The sequence below is a fragment of the Mizuhopecten yessoensis genome, unplaced genomic scaffold, assembly GCF_002113885.1.
Source record: "Mizuhopecten yessoensis strain PY_sf001 unplaced genomic scaffold, ASM211388v2 scaffold179, whole genome shotgun sequence".
Taxonomy (NCBI): Eukaryota; Metazoa; Mollusca; class Bivalvia; order Pectinida; family Pectinidae; genus Mizuhopecten; species Mizuhopecten yessoensis.
In genome coordinates this window covers 161,192-183,164 of record NW_018403417.1, presented here as the reverse complement: position 1 = coordinate 183,164, position 21,973 = coordinate 161,192, and the positions used below count along the sequence as shown (strand labels likewise).

Below are 21,973 nucleotides of genomic sequence, written 5' to 3'. Positions count from 1 at the left end.
GATAACTGATATTTGTGCTGGGTATGATACTCTGATAACAGATATTTGTGCTGGGTATGATACTCAGATGACTGATATCCATGCTGGGTGTAATACTTAGATAACTGATATCCTTGCTTGGTATGATACTCAGATAACTGATATCTGTGCTGGATATGATACCCAAATGACTGATATACTTGCTGGGTATGATACTCTGATAGCTGATATCCTGGCTGGGTATGATTCTCTGATGATACTGCATATTAACTGGTATATGTGACATCGAAACATTTAACGATACTATATTATTTGTTTAAAATTAATTATAACATTTTGTTTTAAACCTTGGTTCGAGATACTGATTTTTTTAGCGATTATGTGATTCAGAGCAAGAGTGGTTATTGTCATCGTTTTATATGTCAAGTTTGGCAAAGAAGTCATGATATCTCTTATCGTAAATATTATATTTTTACTCCTTTGTAAAATCCTAGTTTTACAAGCTCACCCGGTTCGAAGGACAGATGAGCTTATGCCGTTGTGTGTCGTCCGTCATCCATCCGTCTGTATATCTTAAGCTCATCAACCCTTCGTTTAAAACGGTATTATTCCAGAACACTTTAATGGTTTTGACCACATTTAGTCTAAAGGATTATCGGCATAGTAGTAATGTGGAAACGGAAGATGTCAATCCCCTACCCCTACAGACATTCAGTAGGGCCAAAGGTTGGAAATATGGCGCAGATCATCCCTGACAAAGTGAATTCGAATGTTGTAAATAAACAAAGGATGTGCAAGACCCAACGGATATACCCCTTGTTTCAGCTTATATCTCTCGTGTTTGATAAACATGCAAGGACATCAACATGCTTTATATTGCATCAATATCAAATTCCGGATGAGCTATTAAGGTACATGATACTCTAGTTATTTTATTGTTTTTGTTATAAATATTACTATTTTCACATTTGAATGTTAGCAAATATTTCACTTTACGACACTTAGTATGTTTTGTTCTATTTATGTACTACTTCATATAAAACAGTTATTGAAAACAATGTTAGTTTTGTCATTGATCAATAAAAGGTGACAGTAAATTGACAGGGGAAAAGATAACCGGAATATCAGAGCAGACTACTTTAATTGCAAATTTAAATCAATGTTCAAATTACAGCTATATTTAGCAACATGAATGCTGTATTAAACCGCTTGCTCCTGGTGTAATCAACCGTGTCCTATATAGATATTATACATTAATGTAGTGGTATAAATGTTGGTGGTGTTCACGCTACTGGCTGACGTAGTCAACCATTGTTATACTATAACAATGTATGCAATAAGAAACGCAGGAGATAACTATATAAAACAATCTCTTTTTTTCCAACAATTATAATCGTAATGTCTATCCCCAACAGTAAAAAGAATAACAATAATAACTATTTTGTTATGATCGTAATGTCTACGCCAAACAGTAAAAAGAATAACGATAATAACTATTTTGTTATGATCGTAATGTCTACCCCCAACAGTAAAAAGAATAACAATAATAACTATTTTGTTATGATCGTAATGGGTACCCCCAACAGTAAAAAGAATAACAATAACTATTTTGTTATGATCGTAATGTCTACCCTCAACAGTAAAAGAGTAACAATAACAACTATTTTGAAGATAATTTTAATATCATTTTGATATCAAATTTTACCACAAATTTGCATATCTGTATGAAATAGTTTGTTCACATATGTCAGACATCCATCAGTGCCTTATGGTATAACTCATGAAATTTTATCAATATTTCCAATATTTTGTGAATTCGTGTACTTTGTTTATATAACTTGCTATCAGATAACTACACCGAATGGTCACCGATACTCCTTAATAAAACAGGTAGCAAACTACTGTTATGTTATTTTAATCCAATTGTCGGACAACGGTTTACAATAGGAGTTCTACCTTATGCGTATGTGTGTCTATCCAAGATTGGGATCACATTTCTTTGAGCTTTGTAAGCTTTATTTATGAACACACATTGGTACAAGTATACTAGTATATACAACCAGCTGTTTTAATATATATACTGGAAAATTTATTCCAAACAAGTAAATTCAAACAAACATATATATAAAATATAATTAAGAGTACATGTGCTGTATCCTTATAAACGGTAATATTTATAAGCGATAGATACATGATAACACGTTTATTTTTTATCGATATACATTGTTTGATAGTACTTAAAGTATCGAATATCTAGTTCTACGGTCATGTTTGTTAATTAATATAATATCATCATTTAACATTATACATAAATTCATATAAGATATGGCACTAGCAAGAGTATTTGTATACGCATAATAACTATACTAACTGGATCACTACATTAAGTCGACAAGTCTTTTAAAGGTATCAGTAACACTCGTCGCGGTGTCATGCTATATAACTATCTAGACTATCCCAAATACTGAACCAGTCATTGTACGAAATCACCGAATGGTCATTTAAACAATGTGACTCCCAATGATTGAATAAGCTGATCAGGTGATATACATTTCATGCCAGCTAATACGTGTTAATGTGTCTCTTGGCTTGCCTGTCCTGGTGCAAGGGGGTGATTCATATGAAAGATACACAAACTATTTATTCTGCTGCAAAATGAAGAAAATGTAGTGTTTTCATCTCAAGATACCAGGATGACCATCAGAGATACCGCAGCGTTGCTCTGTGTCTGGCTGATATTCATTCCGAGCAATGTTTACGGTAAGAAGATATTATAATATATATTCTATGTCGGCATAAAATTTCGCCGACTGGGGATCGGCCATATTGAATTATTACATTAAATGTTATTGTGTTGTAAAATTATGAGAAACTTTTGTTCGAGGTATTGATCTAAGTATTAGAAGGTAACCTCTAATCACATGTTTTAATGATAAAATCGAAACAGTTTACTCTGTGCAATCGATATATGTCCATGTGAAATATTTAAAGCACCTGACTTTAAGCTTTAAGATAAGTTCATAACAGTGGTCACGATATTTAAAAACGTGTCTCCTAGCGTATGTTTAAATTCATTCGTACGCATGATTTATGAACACATTAATGTATAATAACATATAAAGAATAAACACGTAACTATGCCGTATACATATCTTTAACAAAAATGTAGATTTTATGATGAATTTAATATGTTCAGAATAACGTGTAATGACATACAACATTCCGTCTTTTCGTATTGCAGAGTTATCTGCTCTTGTGAGCAGGTATTGATTGTTACGTCATTGGTTTGTGAGAGTAACGTCATCAATTTTTGAGAAAACGACGTCATTTTCTCACACAAACCAATGACGGAACAATCAATACCTGCTTACAAGAGAAGATAACTCTGCAATATGCAAAGACGGAATAAGTAACCTGTGATACACAAGTCCTGAACAGGATTATATTATTGACTCTTTATTTGAAAAAGAAATGTTATCGTGTAGCGTCGTGCAGATTCGAAGTGTATATCTTACTCTATCATTTTATACACTGAAATTATTGGTATGTGCTATATATCTAAACAATACAGTAATGACAGTATCCTACATCGATATATATGTAACTAAAGTGTTGTATTGATAATACATTAAAACTATCCTGTTTACATGGTCCAGTTATTTAACATGATTATGTTTGTCTATATTCAGACTGTAATGACATTATGCAATATCTATGCGTTGATATATTATAGCAAATATATTGAATATTGACATAAGTTTAATACTGCCATATACTTGATTTATGTTTACCGTACGGTATTGACAGTATACTTTGTGCACGAAATAGTATACCCGTTATACCGACTCCCTACCAAAGTGTAATATCGACTTTAAACTTTGTATATGCCTACAGTACGCTTACACAAAGTACTAATATCATACTTTATAGTTACAGACAATGTATAGACATACTATTAACCTGCATACATAGCGCTATTAATATTAAAGTATATCTCTATTTGCTATATGCTCATGAAATACTGTATCAATGTATAGTGTACAGTGATAACATAGCACTGTTGTATAAACAGTACAATATTGACAATTTCTTGAAAATCTATATATAGAGGAAAATATTCGCATTGTGCTGAATTACAGCTTATGTCAAAATAAAAAAATCCCTGACGGTTCCTTTTACAAAATGTATGTTTCTCAAGAGAAGGCGCAAACTGCTCTTGTTATTGCGTTTTGGTCAGTTCGAAGTCTTTCATCAAAAGGCAATATTAAAAGATTTATCTGTAATTACAACTATGCTATATATGTTAGAAATTAACCGGCCGGTATAATGAATTGCATGTACAGTCTTTAAAAAAAATACAACACATATGTTCTTGTGGGAACAGGTAGACTATCTCACATAAGATTTGTTTTCAAAAGAAGGGTATTTATATGTAATATACATGTAATTATGCATGAATATATCATCTTTAGAGTTTTAAAGGTGAACATACAACCTATAGATGAATACATAAACTATGATAGCTTTTAAACGTGAATAAACGAAGAAAAAATCTGTAAGTTCAAAAATGTAGAAAAATTAAAAATGAATAACAACTCTTAATGTGAATACAAAACCAATAATACTATAAAGATGATTGATTACACACGCCATAAAACTTTCAAGGAAAATACAGAAGCTAGACAATTCTACAAATAAACTAGATAAAATCACAAACGAATGCTGCACAAGTCTTGTAATTGTAAACAAGATGAATGCAAATAATTCATGTCTGAAGGGTGAATACCAAAGCTACGACACTTTTAAGTGAATATCTCTGTTATAAAGTGTTTTGTTTAGTGGAAACAAATGTAACTCTTCAGAAGGACAAAGAACTTTGTAGCAAGGGGGCAACTATTTTTCGCGTTAATATTTATTTTACATTATCAAATTGTTCATTTTGGCCCCATATTACTGTACAGGAGTAATCACTTAAGTATATACATGTCGTATGTAGTAAGAATGCACAACTATTTGAGGTATTAGTAAGTCGATGCAAATCGTAAAGAATAATAAGCATTAGCTGCATCATATTGGTAAGTTTGTTTCTGCTAACGACTTTCTAAAAGCTAGAGGAATTTAAGTACGTGCCAGGTTTTTGTGGTGGCGTAAAACCGATGTACCCGGAAAAAATAAATAAACTGACAGGTGATCAGTACTTGGCGACTGACCTACGAATGCCTCGAGACCGCGACCCAGTGGTTGAGGGCTAGTGATCATAAACGGTCAGAGGACTTCAAAAATCGTTCAACGAGGCCGCTTTGCTTGTTTGGTCCGTAAGAAGGGATCATCGATTATACGAAAAGAAAAAGGAAGGAAAATCCGTGTTAAGAATGTTCCTTTTAAAAAGAATGAAACATTAAGGAAAACAACGAAACGGGGAAAAATGCTTACAAAGTTTATAAAACATTACACATTTACAGGTTAGGGTTACAACGTATAATCAATTATGAAATTTATATTTCATATATACCATGCCAGAATTAATTCTAATTCCAGATACAACGCTACTGCCAATATTTGGTACTAAGTAATGAACCGCGTTTTTGAAATTTTTATGAGCCGTACTTAAAGCCCGAATAAAAACATTTTCTATATCTTATTGACATTTCATCTTTTGCAGACTTTTTGGTGGTACTTAAGGTTAGAAATATAATATCTATGTAAGTGTTTCAAAGCATATTTTAAAATACAGCAAACGTGGAAAGGTGCTTAAACCCTTTTAAACGTTACAACATGTAATTGCAATCACAGTCTTTTATAATGTGTTGGTACAATGGTCTGTGTTTAATCATTGTTTCGTGCCGAGACATCGACACACCATTGTGTGATATGTAAAGCCAAGTACAATGTCTAGTTACCGGATGCGTACAACAATTAATAACCTTTAATCATTCGTGAGGCACTTGACTGAGTATTGTTATAATCAGTCGTGACAATATTTAGAAACAACGGAGTGTGTGAATTAATAATAAAACATGATATGTTGTTGTGCAAGACACACGAAATTTGGTTTGAAAGTACAAAGAGCATAAATGCGGATACAATTTTGTATTCGCCCGACTTAAACAGGTCGTGTCATGGTGTCCGTTCGCACCTCTGTTCGCCAGTCAATAAAAGGTTTCCGCTCCGTAACGTCACTATTTCTATTAACATCGCCACTTAACATTAGTATGTATCTATTCTGTTTCTGGTCTATCCGTCAAAGTTATTGAAGGTTAATTCTTTCGTTTTGATTCGCTGATAGTTTCCACTCATAGCATCAGAGCTTACCCGATATTTACAAAATATTCCTATGTTTCTTGGTCAATTTGTGAAATTGAATAACCAATCGAAAAAGGGATTTAGACTTAATCTACGGGCAATTACTGTATCGGTTTCATAGATTTAGGATAAAACTACGGGCAATTACTGTATCGGTTTCATAGATTTAGGATAAAACCACGGACAATTACTGTATCGGTTTCATAGATTTAGGATAAAACCACGGACAATTACTGTATCGGTTTCATAGATTTAGGATAAAACCACGGACAATAACTGTATCGGTTACGTGGATTTAGACTAAAACCTTGGACAATAACTGTATCGGTTTCGTAGATTTAGACTAAAACCATGGACAATTACTGTATCGTCCGGAGATTTAGACTAAAATCATGGGCTAAGACTGTATCGGTTCTATAGATAAAAACTAAAACCACGGGCTATGACTGTATCGGTTATGTAGTTTTAAACTAATACCACGGGCTATGACTGTATCGGTTTCGTAGATTAAAACATGGAAGTTAAGTATTGAGCATAAACCTGAGTGCCTCGTGTGTGTTCATTCTAATTATAATTAACTGTTCTACTAGATAAATAAAACGCCTTTTTCCAAGCGAAATTTTGGCGTTATGAAGAGGATCGGCAATACATGAAGGGATCATATAAAATATTTTGTAGGATAAAGAAGGAAATGCCTTTTAAATGTGTTGACAATAAGATGGCAAATGGAACGAGGGACATCATATTGAAGTTGCACTGTAGCTGGATTATGTCCAAGCTTTGGTTACGTATGCAAGTCGAATATGTGGCATTTTCAAAGACGCGTCCTGAACTCGTTTTTGCCCAAAAAACGAAATTAGTCCTATGCAACGTATGAACATTCGACTCATTCACATCAGTAAGGGTTTTAGTCCCGAATCACTATGTTTCGACCTCATTTTAGACGGTAGTGTACTTGGAGCAAAGATGAATGAGACGATACAGCATATCACTGTAGGCCATGGCTCTTGGTTTCCAAGTCTTAGAGCCCAGAAGTGTTGAGGCATCAATATAATCTCTAATACCTGTCAAGCCATAGTTGGTGATCCCTGCTTATATTTTCGGAAATTGACATCGGAAAAATACCTAACTTCCCCTGCAAGATGCAATGTTTCTGAACACATTTTAGTATGTGGCCAGAGCGTCCAATTTCTCCAGAAGTTTGAGGCGGAGAACTGAGGAAAGTACCAAAGGCATATGTCCACCTCTCTATATCAAGGTATGATTTACTCTTTGCAGGGACTATCCTGACCATCCCGTCCTTACCCATTTTTAGGGAATAGTCAGGCTCAGTCTAGTCATCGAGCAGGAGACTCAATTCAATGAATTCCCCTGGCCAAATCTTTTCTTTTAACTTAGCCGATACCCTTGAAGGGGAGAAGGACCAGCCATAGAGAAAGGCTGGCTCTTGGTTATACCTACATCTTACAACCCACCTTGAAAATCTAATATCGAACAATATGTGGTGGTCTCTGGCATGGCGATGGTCGCCTGAGGTACTGGAGTTGACTCAGGAGTAGGGGCGGTATTGTTTTTCAGGACAGACAATGTCCCAGACTCCATATGCGGTACAGGACTGTTTGCTCCCGCAAGTGTCACCATGGCCAGTGGTGCTGGAACTGGCTGCTGTGACTCAGCAACATTTACATGGAAAACGTCCTCAGTCGTCTTCCGTCTCTTTCGGGGAGGGGTCCGTCCAGTAGTTTTATTCTGTGGCTGCCTAGGCATTTCCCCCTGAAATGATTGTAAAATATTCATCTTATAGCCCTTGCCAATATCACTACAGGGGAAAAGTATTAGAGCTGAAAGGGTATGGCCAATCCTAGCAATATCAGTCTCTCACAAAAATTAAAGGAACCATATTATGTAAAATTCATAAAATAAATAAATTAAGAGGAGTTATTCGCAATTTGCATGGGCCCATGACCCCCTCGATTCAGCATAATCCCTATCACGAAACAACTTTATCTTAAACCAAATCAAGTGCCCTCCCTGGATAGATACATGGAACACAAGACCAAATGGTAAAACATTTTCCTAATGTAATATGCTTATTCCTCAATAGACGACAAGCCCAATATATGCCTTGAGCTATCCCACAAGAGACGATAGCAAATATTAACAAAAAACAATGTGAGTAAATTTCGGGCCCCTACATATATACAAATGTCCATAAACTGGAACTAAGAAGTTAAAGGGGGTAATGTCGAAAAGAAATCCATTGAACAACTAAGGACCTACCCTTATCCTCATGGGGAACATAAATATACAAGAAAACAAATCGTGCATGTGCCCCAAGTCACCAACAGTTTGCTTTTATTTCCATAAAAGACTTACTGGTAACAACCCTTATCCAAGGGAACCAAACATACTTGAGACAACCATCTCAAGTAATATTTTGCCCCATGGCACTAACACTTTGCTATTATTTCATCTTCCAATAAGAGACTTTATCGGTCACAACCCTCATCCAAGGAAACCAGAATTTAAAAAAAAAGAAAAAACATCTCAAATTGTTGCTTTTTGAACCGTGTCACACCTTAGAATTGATCTTAACCCCTATGGAAAGGGGATCATAAATATAAATGAGTGAAATCTATGGCCTTTCCTTATAAACTCTCAATAAAAAGTTTCAATATATCAATTATCCAGTAGTAAATCCAACCAGCATACGAATAAAAAATAAACACCTACAAAGTAAAACCTGACCTTGACACTATTGTTCAATCCGAGGTCACGGAGAACACCCGAGCCGGATATCTGTTTTGGCTGTTATATATTACTTCAAAACCCATATTGGGCTTCTCAGATCTGCACTTTAGTACTAGGTCGACACAAAGTAAACACGACATGTATGATGTGTACTTCACTGACACAACCATATATATACACGACATAATCCTATGTACTACTTACAAGGGTGAAATACTGAAACAACAATATAGAATAGATTTGTACCTGCCGCAGTTGATCCCTAACGAAACAGCCCAACGTAAACATCACATGCCCTTATGGCCGCCAGCGTTACGCTGCGGTAGTATTTCCTCGTATCCACAACATTCAATTGACATCCGTCGTTAAGAAACAAGTTCAAGTGGCTCTATTGAACATGCGTCTATGACGCCAAAAATTAACAGAACCTTTCACCGAATACTCACGAATAAGTTTGTCAAACTCCGAGTTCACCACGACTCGCCTCCCTTCGTAAATCTCGATTACGAGACACGGCAATATGTAAATTGTCAAAATAGTGATGATCAAACCAATTGTAAGAGTGAGGTTTAATACGACAAACATGTTATGTTTTACCTCAATAACATGAGAATACGAATTTGTTAGTAAGGCCATATGGTCTGTCACGCGGGTTTAACGAAGTATTCATTGATTTTAGAGTCTTAAACATAAAACCTTATGACACATCGTTTGTTATGAATATAAAATAAACTAGCTTATTTGCTGATTGAAATTAAGTTCACAACTGTTAGGAGCACATTTCAAAAACCTTTAACGAGTGCAACATACTTTACTTAGCAATGGTTTGCATATGCAGTAATACTTGTTGTTTTTAATAAATAATATTATTTGCATTATTTTCATTAAAATCATGGTTTCTCTTATAAATAGGTGAGTAGCATTTTTGCATACTACGCTGATTCTACGAGTATTCTAAGTAGATATAACATCGAAATTGATCAACTGAATTGTGGCATGATTACACATCCACTATATTACAGCCTGTCCTTTTTCTATTTCAGGGTTTTCATCATTTTGCTGTTATAAAACATTTATTATATGATTGTATATATACATCAACTGTATCATTTTATATACATTTGCTATATCACAGTCCGACCCTTTTCTATTACAGTGTATTCTGCTAATTCTGGGAACCAGAATGAGGGCCTTTCTTACACCTTTAGTTGTAGCTCCGGTTACTTTATAGACATGACAAGTGGGACGTATTACACATGTTCTTCATCTAGCGTGAACGTATTGTCGACGCTGCAGCTCCATCTCGATGGGCATACCTCGAAAGCGTTAACTATCAGCGACACTCTGTTCGGAACTACTTCAGACAGCTGTACGGCTTACTTAAATGCAGAATGGCAATGTGGCCGTAAGTATATACTGTTGGTATATATTAATTATAATGTTGTTGTTGTTGTTGACTAGCATTGCATTAGTATAAATATACATCAGCATGTACGAGAAAAACAATTCATTACATCGTTAATGCGTAGACTTATTAGATTTAGTTTTCATAAAAACCTGCAATTAGCCATACTGCAATAGGCTACACCACAGCATTTACCTTTGTTCCAATAGGCTTCACCACAGGATTTACCTTTGCTCCAATATGCTTCACCACAGCATTTACCTTTGTTCCAATAGGCTTCACCACAGCATTTACCTTTGTTCTAATAGGCTTCACCACAGGATTTACCTTTGCTCCAATAGGCTTCACCACAGGATTTACCTTTGTTCCAATAGGCTACACCACAGGCTACACCACAGGCTACACCACAGGCTTTACTTGTGTTCCAACAGGCGAACCAACTTCAAACCACAGACACATTGAGACACATAAATGACACCATTGCTTAGTAATCTGACATAACATATTTTTACATGTCAGTTTGTCAGTAAGGGAGGGATTATTTGTTTAAAGAAAGTTTCCTGTCAATTACCATTATTTGCTACATGTCACGCTAATCAATACATCAAGATAAGAAAGTATTGCTTGTAATATGTTTTGTTTGAAGGCAATGGAGGCTGGTCTAACTGGGGAACATGGAGTGACTGTCCGGTTATTTGCGGAGGTGGTGTATCCATATCTAGGACACGCGCGTGTGACAACCCTTCGTTCGTTTCCCCAGGGTCCTACTGTAGTGGTGATGCTACAGAAACACAGTACTGTAACACACACACTTGTGACGGTAAGATGCTGTCTGTTTTCTTTATTTTATTTTGTGAATATATAACTTTAATGATTGTGTGATTGTCGAACGCGTATTGTTTCCTAAATAATGTGAGCATGGTACTCTTCAGTGGATAACTAAAACAATGTGTCTAACCACATAAAACTGCAAAGTACTCATGCCTGTGACATTTATACTGAACATACATTTGTGATGTTTATAAAGCACAGACATATGCGACGTGTATACTACACAAGTATCTGTTATGTTTGTGTTACACTCGTACATTTATCGTTTATACAGCACAGATATCTGTGTGTTAATGCTGCATATAAATATCTGTAACATTTATACTGTACAATCATATGTAACGTGTATTCTGGTCATATTCCTGTGACGTTTATAAACCACTCACACACGTGACACTAGCCTGCAACAAATGGTTTACGCCTAAACTGCACACAAATCTGTGACATTTATACTGAACACACATGTTTGATGTGTATACAACCTACCTACCTTGGACGTTTACATAGCACAGCTATATGTGACGTGTACTGTGTACACAAATCTGTGACGTTTATACTACACAAATATATGTTATATTTGTGCTGAACTCATACATTTTACGTTTATGCTGCATATATATATGTAACATTTATACTGTACAATCATGTGTAACGTGAATTCTGGTCACATATCTGTGACGTTTATACACCACTCATACACGTGGTATTTAGGCTGCAGACAGTTCTATGACGCTTTTACTGTACACATATCTGTGACATTTATACTGTAGACATACTTGTGACGGTTATACTGTACAGAAATTTCTGATGTTTATGCTGAACACGTATCTGTGTTTTTACTCCAGACCTATCTGTAACGGTTTTTTTTGCACGTATATGTATGTGACGTATATTATGTAGGCGTACCTGTGACGTTTATCCTGCACAGCTATCGGTGACGTTCCTGTAATATTTTCATTGCAATCATATTTAGGAGGTTTATACCGCGCATATGCATGTGACGTTTACACTGCTCTCGTATTTGTGAGATTTATACTGCACACATATCCGTAGTACACATACATATCTGTGACGTTTATACAGCATATATATATGTGATCCAAATGTATCAGCGACGTTTATACTACACATATATATATGACGACTAATCTATGACGACTAATCTATGACGCTTAAACTGCACACATATATGTAACGTAATAATACACAGATGTCTGTGGCGTTTATACTGCACAGATATCTGTGACGTCTATACTGCACATATATCTGTGACGTTTATACTGCACATGTTATCTTCAAACTATAGGATTTAGTTTTACAAGAAATCTATCTTCCTCTCTCAAAAAGTGTATAACTGTTATTGAAACATGGTTGATACGAACATCATTATACTGGCATCATTCCTGGCAATTTTAATGCTTTCGTACCTTAGGAGTGAATATCAGTAAACAAAAAAGGCTATCTGTCAAATAAGTTATATTTTGCGTATACTATATCAACATCTGTCGATAAAATTCCGCCTTTTGATAATATTTGTTTGCTGTAACATCCAAAAAAGTTCAAATTTATATAACTAAATATTTGGCCAATCCAATTCTTTGAAAATAGACGTAATAGGAACTTTTAATGTTGAGTGCTTGGGATAATTTTATATCTTTGAAGAAATATTAGAGTCATGTATCAACTCATTTTGTTGATTATTTTCATAACATGTTATCTAGTAAATACCGTACAAAAATAAGATAAAATAAATGACTTTTTACTTAATACCCGTGCAAGTACAGCTTTGAAATTGTTCAAACAGTCTCACTGTGTGGGGAAAACAATTTAGTGACACAATCGTACAACATTCTAAATAAAGACATATTCTGATTTAGGCCTGCTATTATAGATCTTTTTACTGTATTTACGAAATAGCGTACAACTGCTATTGTAGATAATTATACTGTTTATATTAAGTAGCGATCAACTGGTATCGAATACAATCCAAACGAGTGAAACAGTTTTTACTGCTATATACTTACTGAAGTTTGGCATCTTCCCATGCAAGGGAAGCTATCACTGGTTAACCGTTCGTTGCCACAAACATCCATGCAACGCACATACATAGAAGTGGTCAGAAACATATCGTCTATAATGGGGTAAACGAGGCGTACACAATTATATGCCAAACATTAATCACAATGCCTAGTACACGTGTATAGTGTATTGGAGCGGTCCCCAATTGGACAGTTTCACGGTACCGCACCAATAAGCTTTATTGTTTGCAGGAACATATCATATGCGAAAATTAATTGTTTGTTAAATGTATTCAGGTAAAAACGATCACGAACCTTCTTGATTTTACATCGTTAAACGAACCAGACATCCATTTGAATTTTGATTTTTTTACTTTTCAATTTCGTTGTCGCTTTTGTTCAAGAAGTACTTGATAGTATCCCTATCAAATTTCATATGTTAATTTTCCGTGGTCCTTAGTCATCAGCTGCAGATGGCTTCCAAAATTTCAAATTTAGGTCCCACTTTTCACGCATGAAGTACTGTACAAATATAAAGCTAAATTGACAACTAGCTTTGACAGACCAATTTCATACATAGAAGAATGATATTTTGATCAAACGTTATCATACCATGTATTTTCTGTTTAAATGACTCTCTCCAACTTATTAGAGGACATGACATATCTCTCCCACACTGAATCTGGGAAGTTGGTACGATGGTGGCTCAAATATCCTTCTGGAATATCTCTGTCTCTCATTGATTGGCCTCTTTTGAGGAGAGTTGGGATTGTTATTTCATTTCCTCTTTCTGCAATTAATTTGTTCGTATCGTTGCAACAGTTTAATACACACACAAGTGCCATACAGTAGAGTTTCCTCCTTCCACGCCGACTTTCAATGAGTTGCGTCTTGTTATGTTGACGATGCACTTAATTGTTTCATTGTGTTTTCTTTTATTTCAGATGATGCCCAGTTAGACACCCATCGTGGGCGTAAGTGTTTTTTTCCCATATAAAATGTTCTGCACTAGGTAATATTTCTTCTATGCATTATAAGAAAAAATCATGGATACAACATTTAACTTTTGTTCTGTATTATCAGAGTTTTTAATGATATAGATATATGTATTTCATTTTGCATACTTACAGCCTGGACATTGGTGTACAAGGCCCCCGCGGGTACGACGGTGTCAGGATACAGCGATTACTACACACACTTCATTGACAGCACTTCGTCTAGCACACTCAATGATGGAAGTGTGTCGGTCATGCGCGACTTCAGTTCCGGCGGAAGTGCGTTCAAATCTTCAAAGTTGCTTCAATGGAAGTCTGGCATAACCATATCCGCCGTAAGCTAATGAGATAAAATAAAGAATTTAAATATTTTAAATTAGCTTGCATTAATACATTTTGTATGAATATCCATCATCATAATAAGCATACTAGTGTTAAGATTTACGACAAAGAAATTTACCTTATACTTCAATTACGTATATTGATTTCTTAGGAAATGGAACAAGGCAATATAAACAAACCTTTTGTCATTACACTGTTGGAAGAAACTATCTCACTTGTATCAATGCTATACATACATTGGCATATGACAGCAATATTTCAACTAAATGATAACGTTGTTTTAATGTATACTTAGTTATGTTAAGCTAACCAGGCTGGACATTGGTGTACAAATCAGCAAAACATTTATAGAATGAATAATATCAATTTGTTACTGGTAAAAATGTAATAAATGACAACAAATAACAGTCAGTACTATTTTAACTCCTTTTCATTTTATATCAATGTTTTTTTGACAGAACCAAAAATCATTTTGATTCCTTTGATTCCTATATTTTTTTTTAATTTGAAAGATCGAATCTAAATTACCATAGTCCAGTGAAGATATGTTTCCATGAGTTTAAACTGGGACATTTGGATTATTGACTCTAACTGAAACTTGCTTTCCTTAAAAGTACATTGAAAACTATATCACCCCAGTTTGTAATGTTATCAATAGGAAGTGACTATATACAGTTTTTGACACATTTTGCTCGTATCTGGAACAGAAAAGTTATTTTGGCGTTTTCCTTCAATGTTTGGTTGTTTTGACACTGCATGTTAGGTAATACAATAATTTGAATGGGATAGAAGAGGTAACAAACAAACTTAAAAACAAACATGATGTTTTGTGATAGAATGCAGCAGGACATACATGAATTCGTACAAGCCAAATCTTACTGCAACATACGAAAATATGTGATCGACTGTACCAACTAATTTGACATACGATGCATTCCTTATAGTATGGTTTGGATTGCAAAAGACACCAAAATACAACCTATCCTACCTAGCAAGTTTATTGTTCATTATATACTTAGTACAAGGTACGAGCAATACCATTAAAATGTGTGTACACATTATAAAGAACGTTGTATTGTTCTATGATAATTATATCGAGTGAAAGTGCTGGCTTCCATGGAACGCCGAACGAATGAAATAATACAAGCAGGGGAACAGTACAAGTTGTGGTTTAAACTAGTCGATTTTTTTTGTTATCTGTGCACTCTACTAAGGAAAATGTTTATAATGTATCACGGATGTCAAACTCAAAATTAAGAGCAACATGAAAAACAATATATTGATTCGCTTAATCGTAAAATATTTTGAAACGAGCAAATATCATCTCAATTGACATAAAGATTCACATGTTTTTATGTGGTGGTTTCATTATTATCTATAATTGTTTTATGATTTAATCTTGTTATTTAGACCTTTAACATTAATATAGTTGCATATTGCCAAATTGGTAGATGTTGTTTAATATGCAAGTGTGTAATGTTAGTACTTAGTTATATGCATCGATCTGTGCCCGTGTGTCGTAAGACAGGTTTTGTTTTGTTTTCCCGCGTATTGTACTTGTGTGTTATTATATACTGTTCAGTTTACTGCGTTTTGCATCTCGCGTTGTCCGTATAGATAAGATATGTTTGTCACGTGACTGTGCGTACCCGATCTGTGTAACCGCACTACCAGTAAGATATACATTGACCACCGACGGGCGAGGGCGTAGAGATATATAGCTTACATCGATAGGTTGACTGCCCCGCGGCTCAGATGGAGTACAACGTATTTAAAAAGCATGAAATTCCATGATACAACGGTTATTGACCCCTCTCCAAGGTATAGGGGTCTCTTCAGAGGCAAATAAACTAAACCAGTTCAAGTTGTCTGTATTTAATGTATAGGCATGGAAAAACCTGTCCCCCTACTACACGTAGGTGTATTATATCACGAATGTGAAATATATTAAACTGGTTATGAAGAAGCAATCATGTTCATAACTTTTTCCGTAGGTACGACTGTCAGTATTCAAAAGTGGAAAAGAAGTAGCCTACGTGATATTTGATGCACTCGGGAAAGGGAAATTGGACTGGTTCAACTGCGATAACATAATCGGCTCCAGCTACACAGACATAGCAACCTACTCAGAAAATTACTGTGGACTTTCGTAAGTATTTCCGGTTATTGCAAATACACTTTTATCACGAAATTTGTTTACTATGATTTAACAGAAAACAAAATAAACTGAAAGTATATAAGAAATGTTATAAATATGTACTTTCGTATTCATTTATCCTTGCTGTTATATTTTCTGTTGTATAATAAGATCTTACTCAACACAGACCTTATTATTTTTGATACTAAATATCTGCTGTAGACCGTGGGATTCCAACTACAAGAGAAACTTTTTCATCAATGGCTACGGAACCGGATGTACAACTATGTATGGGTGGATAGTGCTGAAGGATTTTAACTCTGTGTCCGGCTGTACTGAGTGGGACCCATCTACAACGAGTAGTCCATATATAAAATATTCCACGAGCACAACACTACAAAATTTTTATTCCGGTAAATAACACACTTTGCTTTGCATCGTTATAGTTTTAAAACTTGATCAAGGGGGACGTAATACGATGTACAAATTGTATGTCCTTTATAACTATTTAGTTGTGATTGACATGCATGAAATACCTGTACTGTGCATTCTCAGTATTATCGATACTTCACAAACAGGTAAGGCATACCTAGTTCATTTTCGCACCATTATGGACACGTGACACGTGTACATTTCCGCGTAAATAACCAACTATGCGGTTACTAGTCTACATTATCATAACTATTGCAAAGTAAAAGACGAGAAGGTACAATGTGTTATCGACTGTACATTCTCGCAATTTGAAAGTTGAAAGATAGTAACCAAATACTTACTATACATTCCCAGAACTACGAGAACACGTAATCATTGCGTAATACCTGCTGTACATACTCATCACTGTTAACAAGTGAAAGAAAGGTACGTTATACATACTCGACAATCTTGCCACGTGATAGCAAATTATAGCAACTTTCACATTCTGATCACTCGCGATAGACACAGGTTATACCTATTAACGTTTTTGCCATCTTTGACACACAATATCAATGTACTTTATATGGACATAATTCCTACTGTACGTTCCCACATGAAGGACACGTGAGCACTAAGCCAGGTAGAGGTAATACATTTTAAGCTTTCTTACCTCAGTGACGTGCCATTTTCAGGTATTGAAAACCTGTCGCACATTCACACCGCCCGCTATTTACACATGATAGACAGTTTAGTAATACATATTGTCCTTTATATCTTCATCCGTATTGTGACACCACTGTACATCTTTCTTTTGTTTCAATCAGAAACATTAGTTAGTAACTACAAACACCATTGGTATGATCAACTGATAAAGCATTGACTGTAACATTACTTACTAAAAAGTATAAATGTATATACATGATGTTAAAATGAGGGGGTCTTTCATCAGTTTTGCGTCTTGCACCATCCCTCTTGTTTTTATGATCTATAAATATTCTGAAGTGAATATAGCATAACTAATGTATATGTAAGTTAAACAATAAATGTTCACACGTCCTTCCAATGCACGTTCACACTGTTACTTGTCGTTCATATTACATCTGTCTAAATTGCAGGTTCAGTTAGCAATGGTGACAGCTTGGCTATATTCATCATGGGTAAGTATGGTTTGGTTGTAATTGCTATACGTTTCACTTTTAATAAAACATTGGTTACAATTGTTATACTATATAGTTGCTTAATTTCGTTGTTATCCTAATCAGAAACAGTTCGCAGGGATGAAATTGTGTGCAACATTGTCATGTTTAAATATCGTGCTAACGTCGGTACGTTAGTGTTTGGGATACATTCTACAACTGTTTATCAAAGTAACGTAAAATAAGATAATTAATTGTTGTTTTATCCTCATTATTCGGTAAGAAATACGTTAAGATGTCGTTTATTTCATCTCTGTATACTCATGGTATTAATATTGGTTATTGCTTTCGCCTTATCTTTTTATGACTGCTAAATATGGCGAACTTAAATCCCCCACGAAATTTACCAATTATACAATACAATGACACTGTCTAGTATGTATTAGGAAAAGTCTAAGAATATACAATTAACTATAATATAAACTTCCATTATTCCTAACATTACAAACATATATTTGCGGCAAGAAAAACGCTCAAGCATGTTTGCGAGGAGTGAATAAGCGTGAATATATGATTTACATATTGACCATATAAAATGTTATTACACAGAGTTTATAGATTTCAGATCATCACAAATGCAAAAAAATCTCTCGCGAAACTCTCCCTTTTTATCAGAATGACGATGAAATTATCTGATCGAGGAGGATTTTTATTGTACCAAAAAGAAAGGTTGAAGGGAGATTGCTTTTCACTTTCGTCTTCGTTATCTTCAGAATGGCACATGGTGTTCAAAGGAGTGCAAGGTGTGACCCCGACAGCAGGGTCACTGGTTGACCTCTGGACGGGTTCGACCGTGGAGAATGATAACGACGACTCGAAAACCACCATCACCACGTCACCCGGCAGTACCGTCAAGTCAAGTCTGGTGGAGGACTGGGAAGGATACTTTACCTTGATCGATATGGTGAGTTGGAAATTGTTTTTATTACATTTTAGTTACTTCTACACAACATGTTTCATGGTGAATTATCTACTTTTAGAGGTTATCATATTGCAGTTTGTTTATTCTACCCAATATCAACCCAAAAAACCCTCTGTATGAGCCCGAGGGGCTCAGGACCGAGCGCTGATATATATAGAGGGTTGATACACGGTAGTGAATGAACATTGTCTGATTAGCACATTTATACAAAAATCTACACACGATATATAGTTTAGAATATTATCAAATCAACAGCAGTGACACAAACAGGATGAAACTGAAATTTGATAAACCGGACGAAAACAGGATATGGCTTTATCTTAATCGAGCAGTTTCCTTAACTGATTTGTTTCACTTAACTTGCACAAAATAAAATGTTACATGAGAGATTAAAACAAGTTATTTTATAAATTGATTTTGTTTTCATTTGCAATCAATGTTGATCCTACCATTTGATTCTAAAATGATATACCTGTCTATGACAGGTGAAGTACGCCTATTTCACGAGTGGAGACGAAAAGGCCTATGTTGTGTTTGATGGGCGGGGCACGACCAAGATCACATGGTTTGCTGATGGGAAGGAAATATATTCCAGTTACAGTGATGTCACCACCGATACACCAACCACCAGTGGAATAGCAGGGTAGGTAACTCTGACGTCTTCATAAATCTTCACTGTTGTTTCCCTACAATACATCAACGTATTTGTGTTATATTTTGAGCTAAATTTCTATCCATTTCATGTTGATCTACTTTCGGTTTTAATTGTGTGTACCAGGTAAACTTCCATCCAGTCTGAATTGTGTGCTTTTTCTCGGAAATACTAAACCACAAATTGAAAATTACAGCTCCATGTATTAGTGTCACGTCTTGTTCGAGACAAAAGAAAAAAAAACACGATTTATGATGTCGGAGGTTTGTCCTATGTACTCTAGAAATTACACTCTGATGCTGACCGGATATGTGGTAAAGCTTATTAAACAGATAAACATCAATGTTAATCCTTTCCGATTTACTTTCAACCGGACAAACTTATGTATATCTACACAGGTTTGAACGACATAGAAAGCTGAAGAATCACCGTGTGTATTGGGTTTATTCAGTGATACTTACTGAGAATAATCTAGGCAAATGTTAATGTAGACTTACATGTGATTGATAGTTTGTTTCAATATTTATAACCAATTGGCCTAATGAATTATCAGTTTCTAACAATTTAGTCCTATATACTCATAATGATATCATATATAATTCCTATATAACTTTACAAAATATTGATTGATTTCAATTATGTTTTTAATACTGTTTACTGTCATTACGTATCAAATACAAGCATCTTAATTTGAGAATTTAGTGCAATAGCGACCTGACAACGTTTTGTTCTTACTAGATGAAATGGAAATAAATTCGTCTTTTATCCTATACTGTGCAAAAATAACTTATAAATACTATTTCTCAAAATAAAGACAATTAACGATCAGCAAAAAATCTTAAAAAAGCCTGGAAGTGTCAACTTTTGAAAGGAAAAAAAATAGAATCGCGTTATAACGCGGATAAACACGTAATAACGCCTTTCAAAAGCGTTAAACGCGTTATTACGACTATATTCGCGTTATTACGATTTTGAAAGGCGTTATTACGACCTGTTTCGCGTAATAACGACTTCTAAAAGACGTGAGTACGACTTAATTTGCGTTATCCGCGTAATATTGCGATTTTAAAATGTATTTTCCGTTCAAAAGATTCACCTTCTAGGCTTTCGTATAATCTGATACCATTTAGTAAGCAAAGCATTTTTGATTACTATTAATTCATTACATTAATTCCTTACATAACTTTTTTACATTTTTTAAACAATCGCGTTAACGTTTGTTACAGTGACACATACCGGAAGTTTGCTCTTATCAGAACTAGTAGTTCCTGTTCCGGTTTTTATGCGTGGATGATGGTTCTAGACGTTGGAAAAAGTGTACTGTGCTCTTTTGATAACAACGTCCAGACTCGCCCCTACTTTTTATACAGCAGTACCACCACAGACCGTTTAGCTGAGTCAGGTGAAATGATACTGTTATTCACAATCTTAAATAAAAAAGGCTGGTTTTGATATTGGTATTATATTTCTTAATAGGCGTTGCACTGAAAATATTCAATTTATTTTCAATGTGAAAATGTGAAGTTATTGCCATACAATTATTTCGTGTCTCTATCAGATCTTTCTCTGTATATGCGGTGCAGCATGTGGTGCATTAACTATTTACCCTTTCAGAGAACCTGTTGTTGGTGTTGTTGATGTTGGGGGGTGGAGGGTGCATTATGACTATATATTGCGTGTGATTCTCTCTCATCATATCTACGTTCAGTTTTGATTTTGCTCTTTTGGGTTACACTTTTAGCTATGATTTACTATAATAACGTGTAATAAATGATAAATGTAACATTTTGATATACTTAAATATTATTTACGTAATTGTTATAAATATTTTCAGGTAGTTCATGGGACTCATCTGGTTTTCCAGCTGCGGATACACTTGGGATTTTTGTGAAAGGTGTGATACTTTTATATTTCTGATATTATAAATCGATTGCATAATATGATTTTTAAATAAATGTGAGGTTTTCTGGTGAAACAATCGGATATTTATATATCATTATGATAAAACCAGTATCGTATTAAAACAAT

The 21,973-nt window shown here is 34.9% G+C and overlaps 1 protein-coding gene across 2 annotated transcripts in view; it reads left to right on the top strand.

The window, feature by feature from the left end:
- The first annotated feature begins 2,568 nt into the window (after positions 1 to 2,568).
- Positions 2,569 to 21,973, top strand: part of LOC110457460 — a 123,828-nt gene continuing 104,423 nt past the window's right edge. For both annotated transcript variants that reach the window (XR_002463694.1, XM_021508830.1), the window contains exons 1-12: positions 2,569 to 2,739; positions 10,190 to 10,438; positions 11,085 to 11,258; positions 14,232 to 14,261; positions 14,418 to 14,617; positions 16,619 to 16,773; positions 16,984 to 17,174; positions 18,291 to 18,332; positions 19,085 to 19,275; positions 19,779 to 19,936; positions 21,172 to 21,347; positions 21,780 to 21,839. Coding sequence is in view for 1 of the 2 variants with exons in the window: in XM_021508830.1 (XP_021364505.1) it covers positions 2,673 to 2,739; positions 10,190 to 10,438; positions 11,085 to 11,258; positions 14,232 to 14,261; positions 14,418 to 14,617; positions 16,619 to 16,773; positions 16,984 to 17,174; positions 18,291 to 18,332; positions 19,085 to 19,275; positions 19,779 to 19,936; positions 21,172 to 21,347; positions 21,780 to 21,839 (1,693 nt within the window). In the remaining variant the exon portion in view is untranslated. The remainder of the gene's footprint in view (positions 2,740 to 10,189; positions 10,439 to 11,084; positions 11,259 to 14,231; positions 14,262 to 14,417; positions 14,618 to 16,618; positions 16,774 to 16,983; positions 17,175 to 18,290; positions 18,333 to 19,084; positions 19,276 to 19,778; positions 19,937 to 21,171; positions 21,348 to 21,779; positions 21,840 to 21,973) is intronic.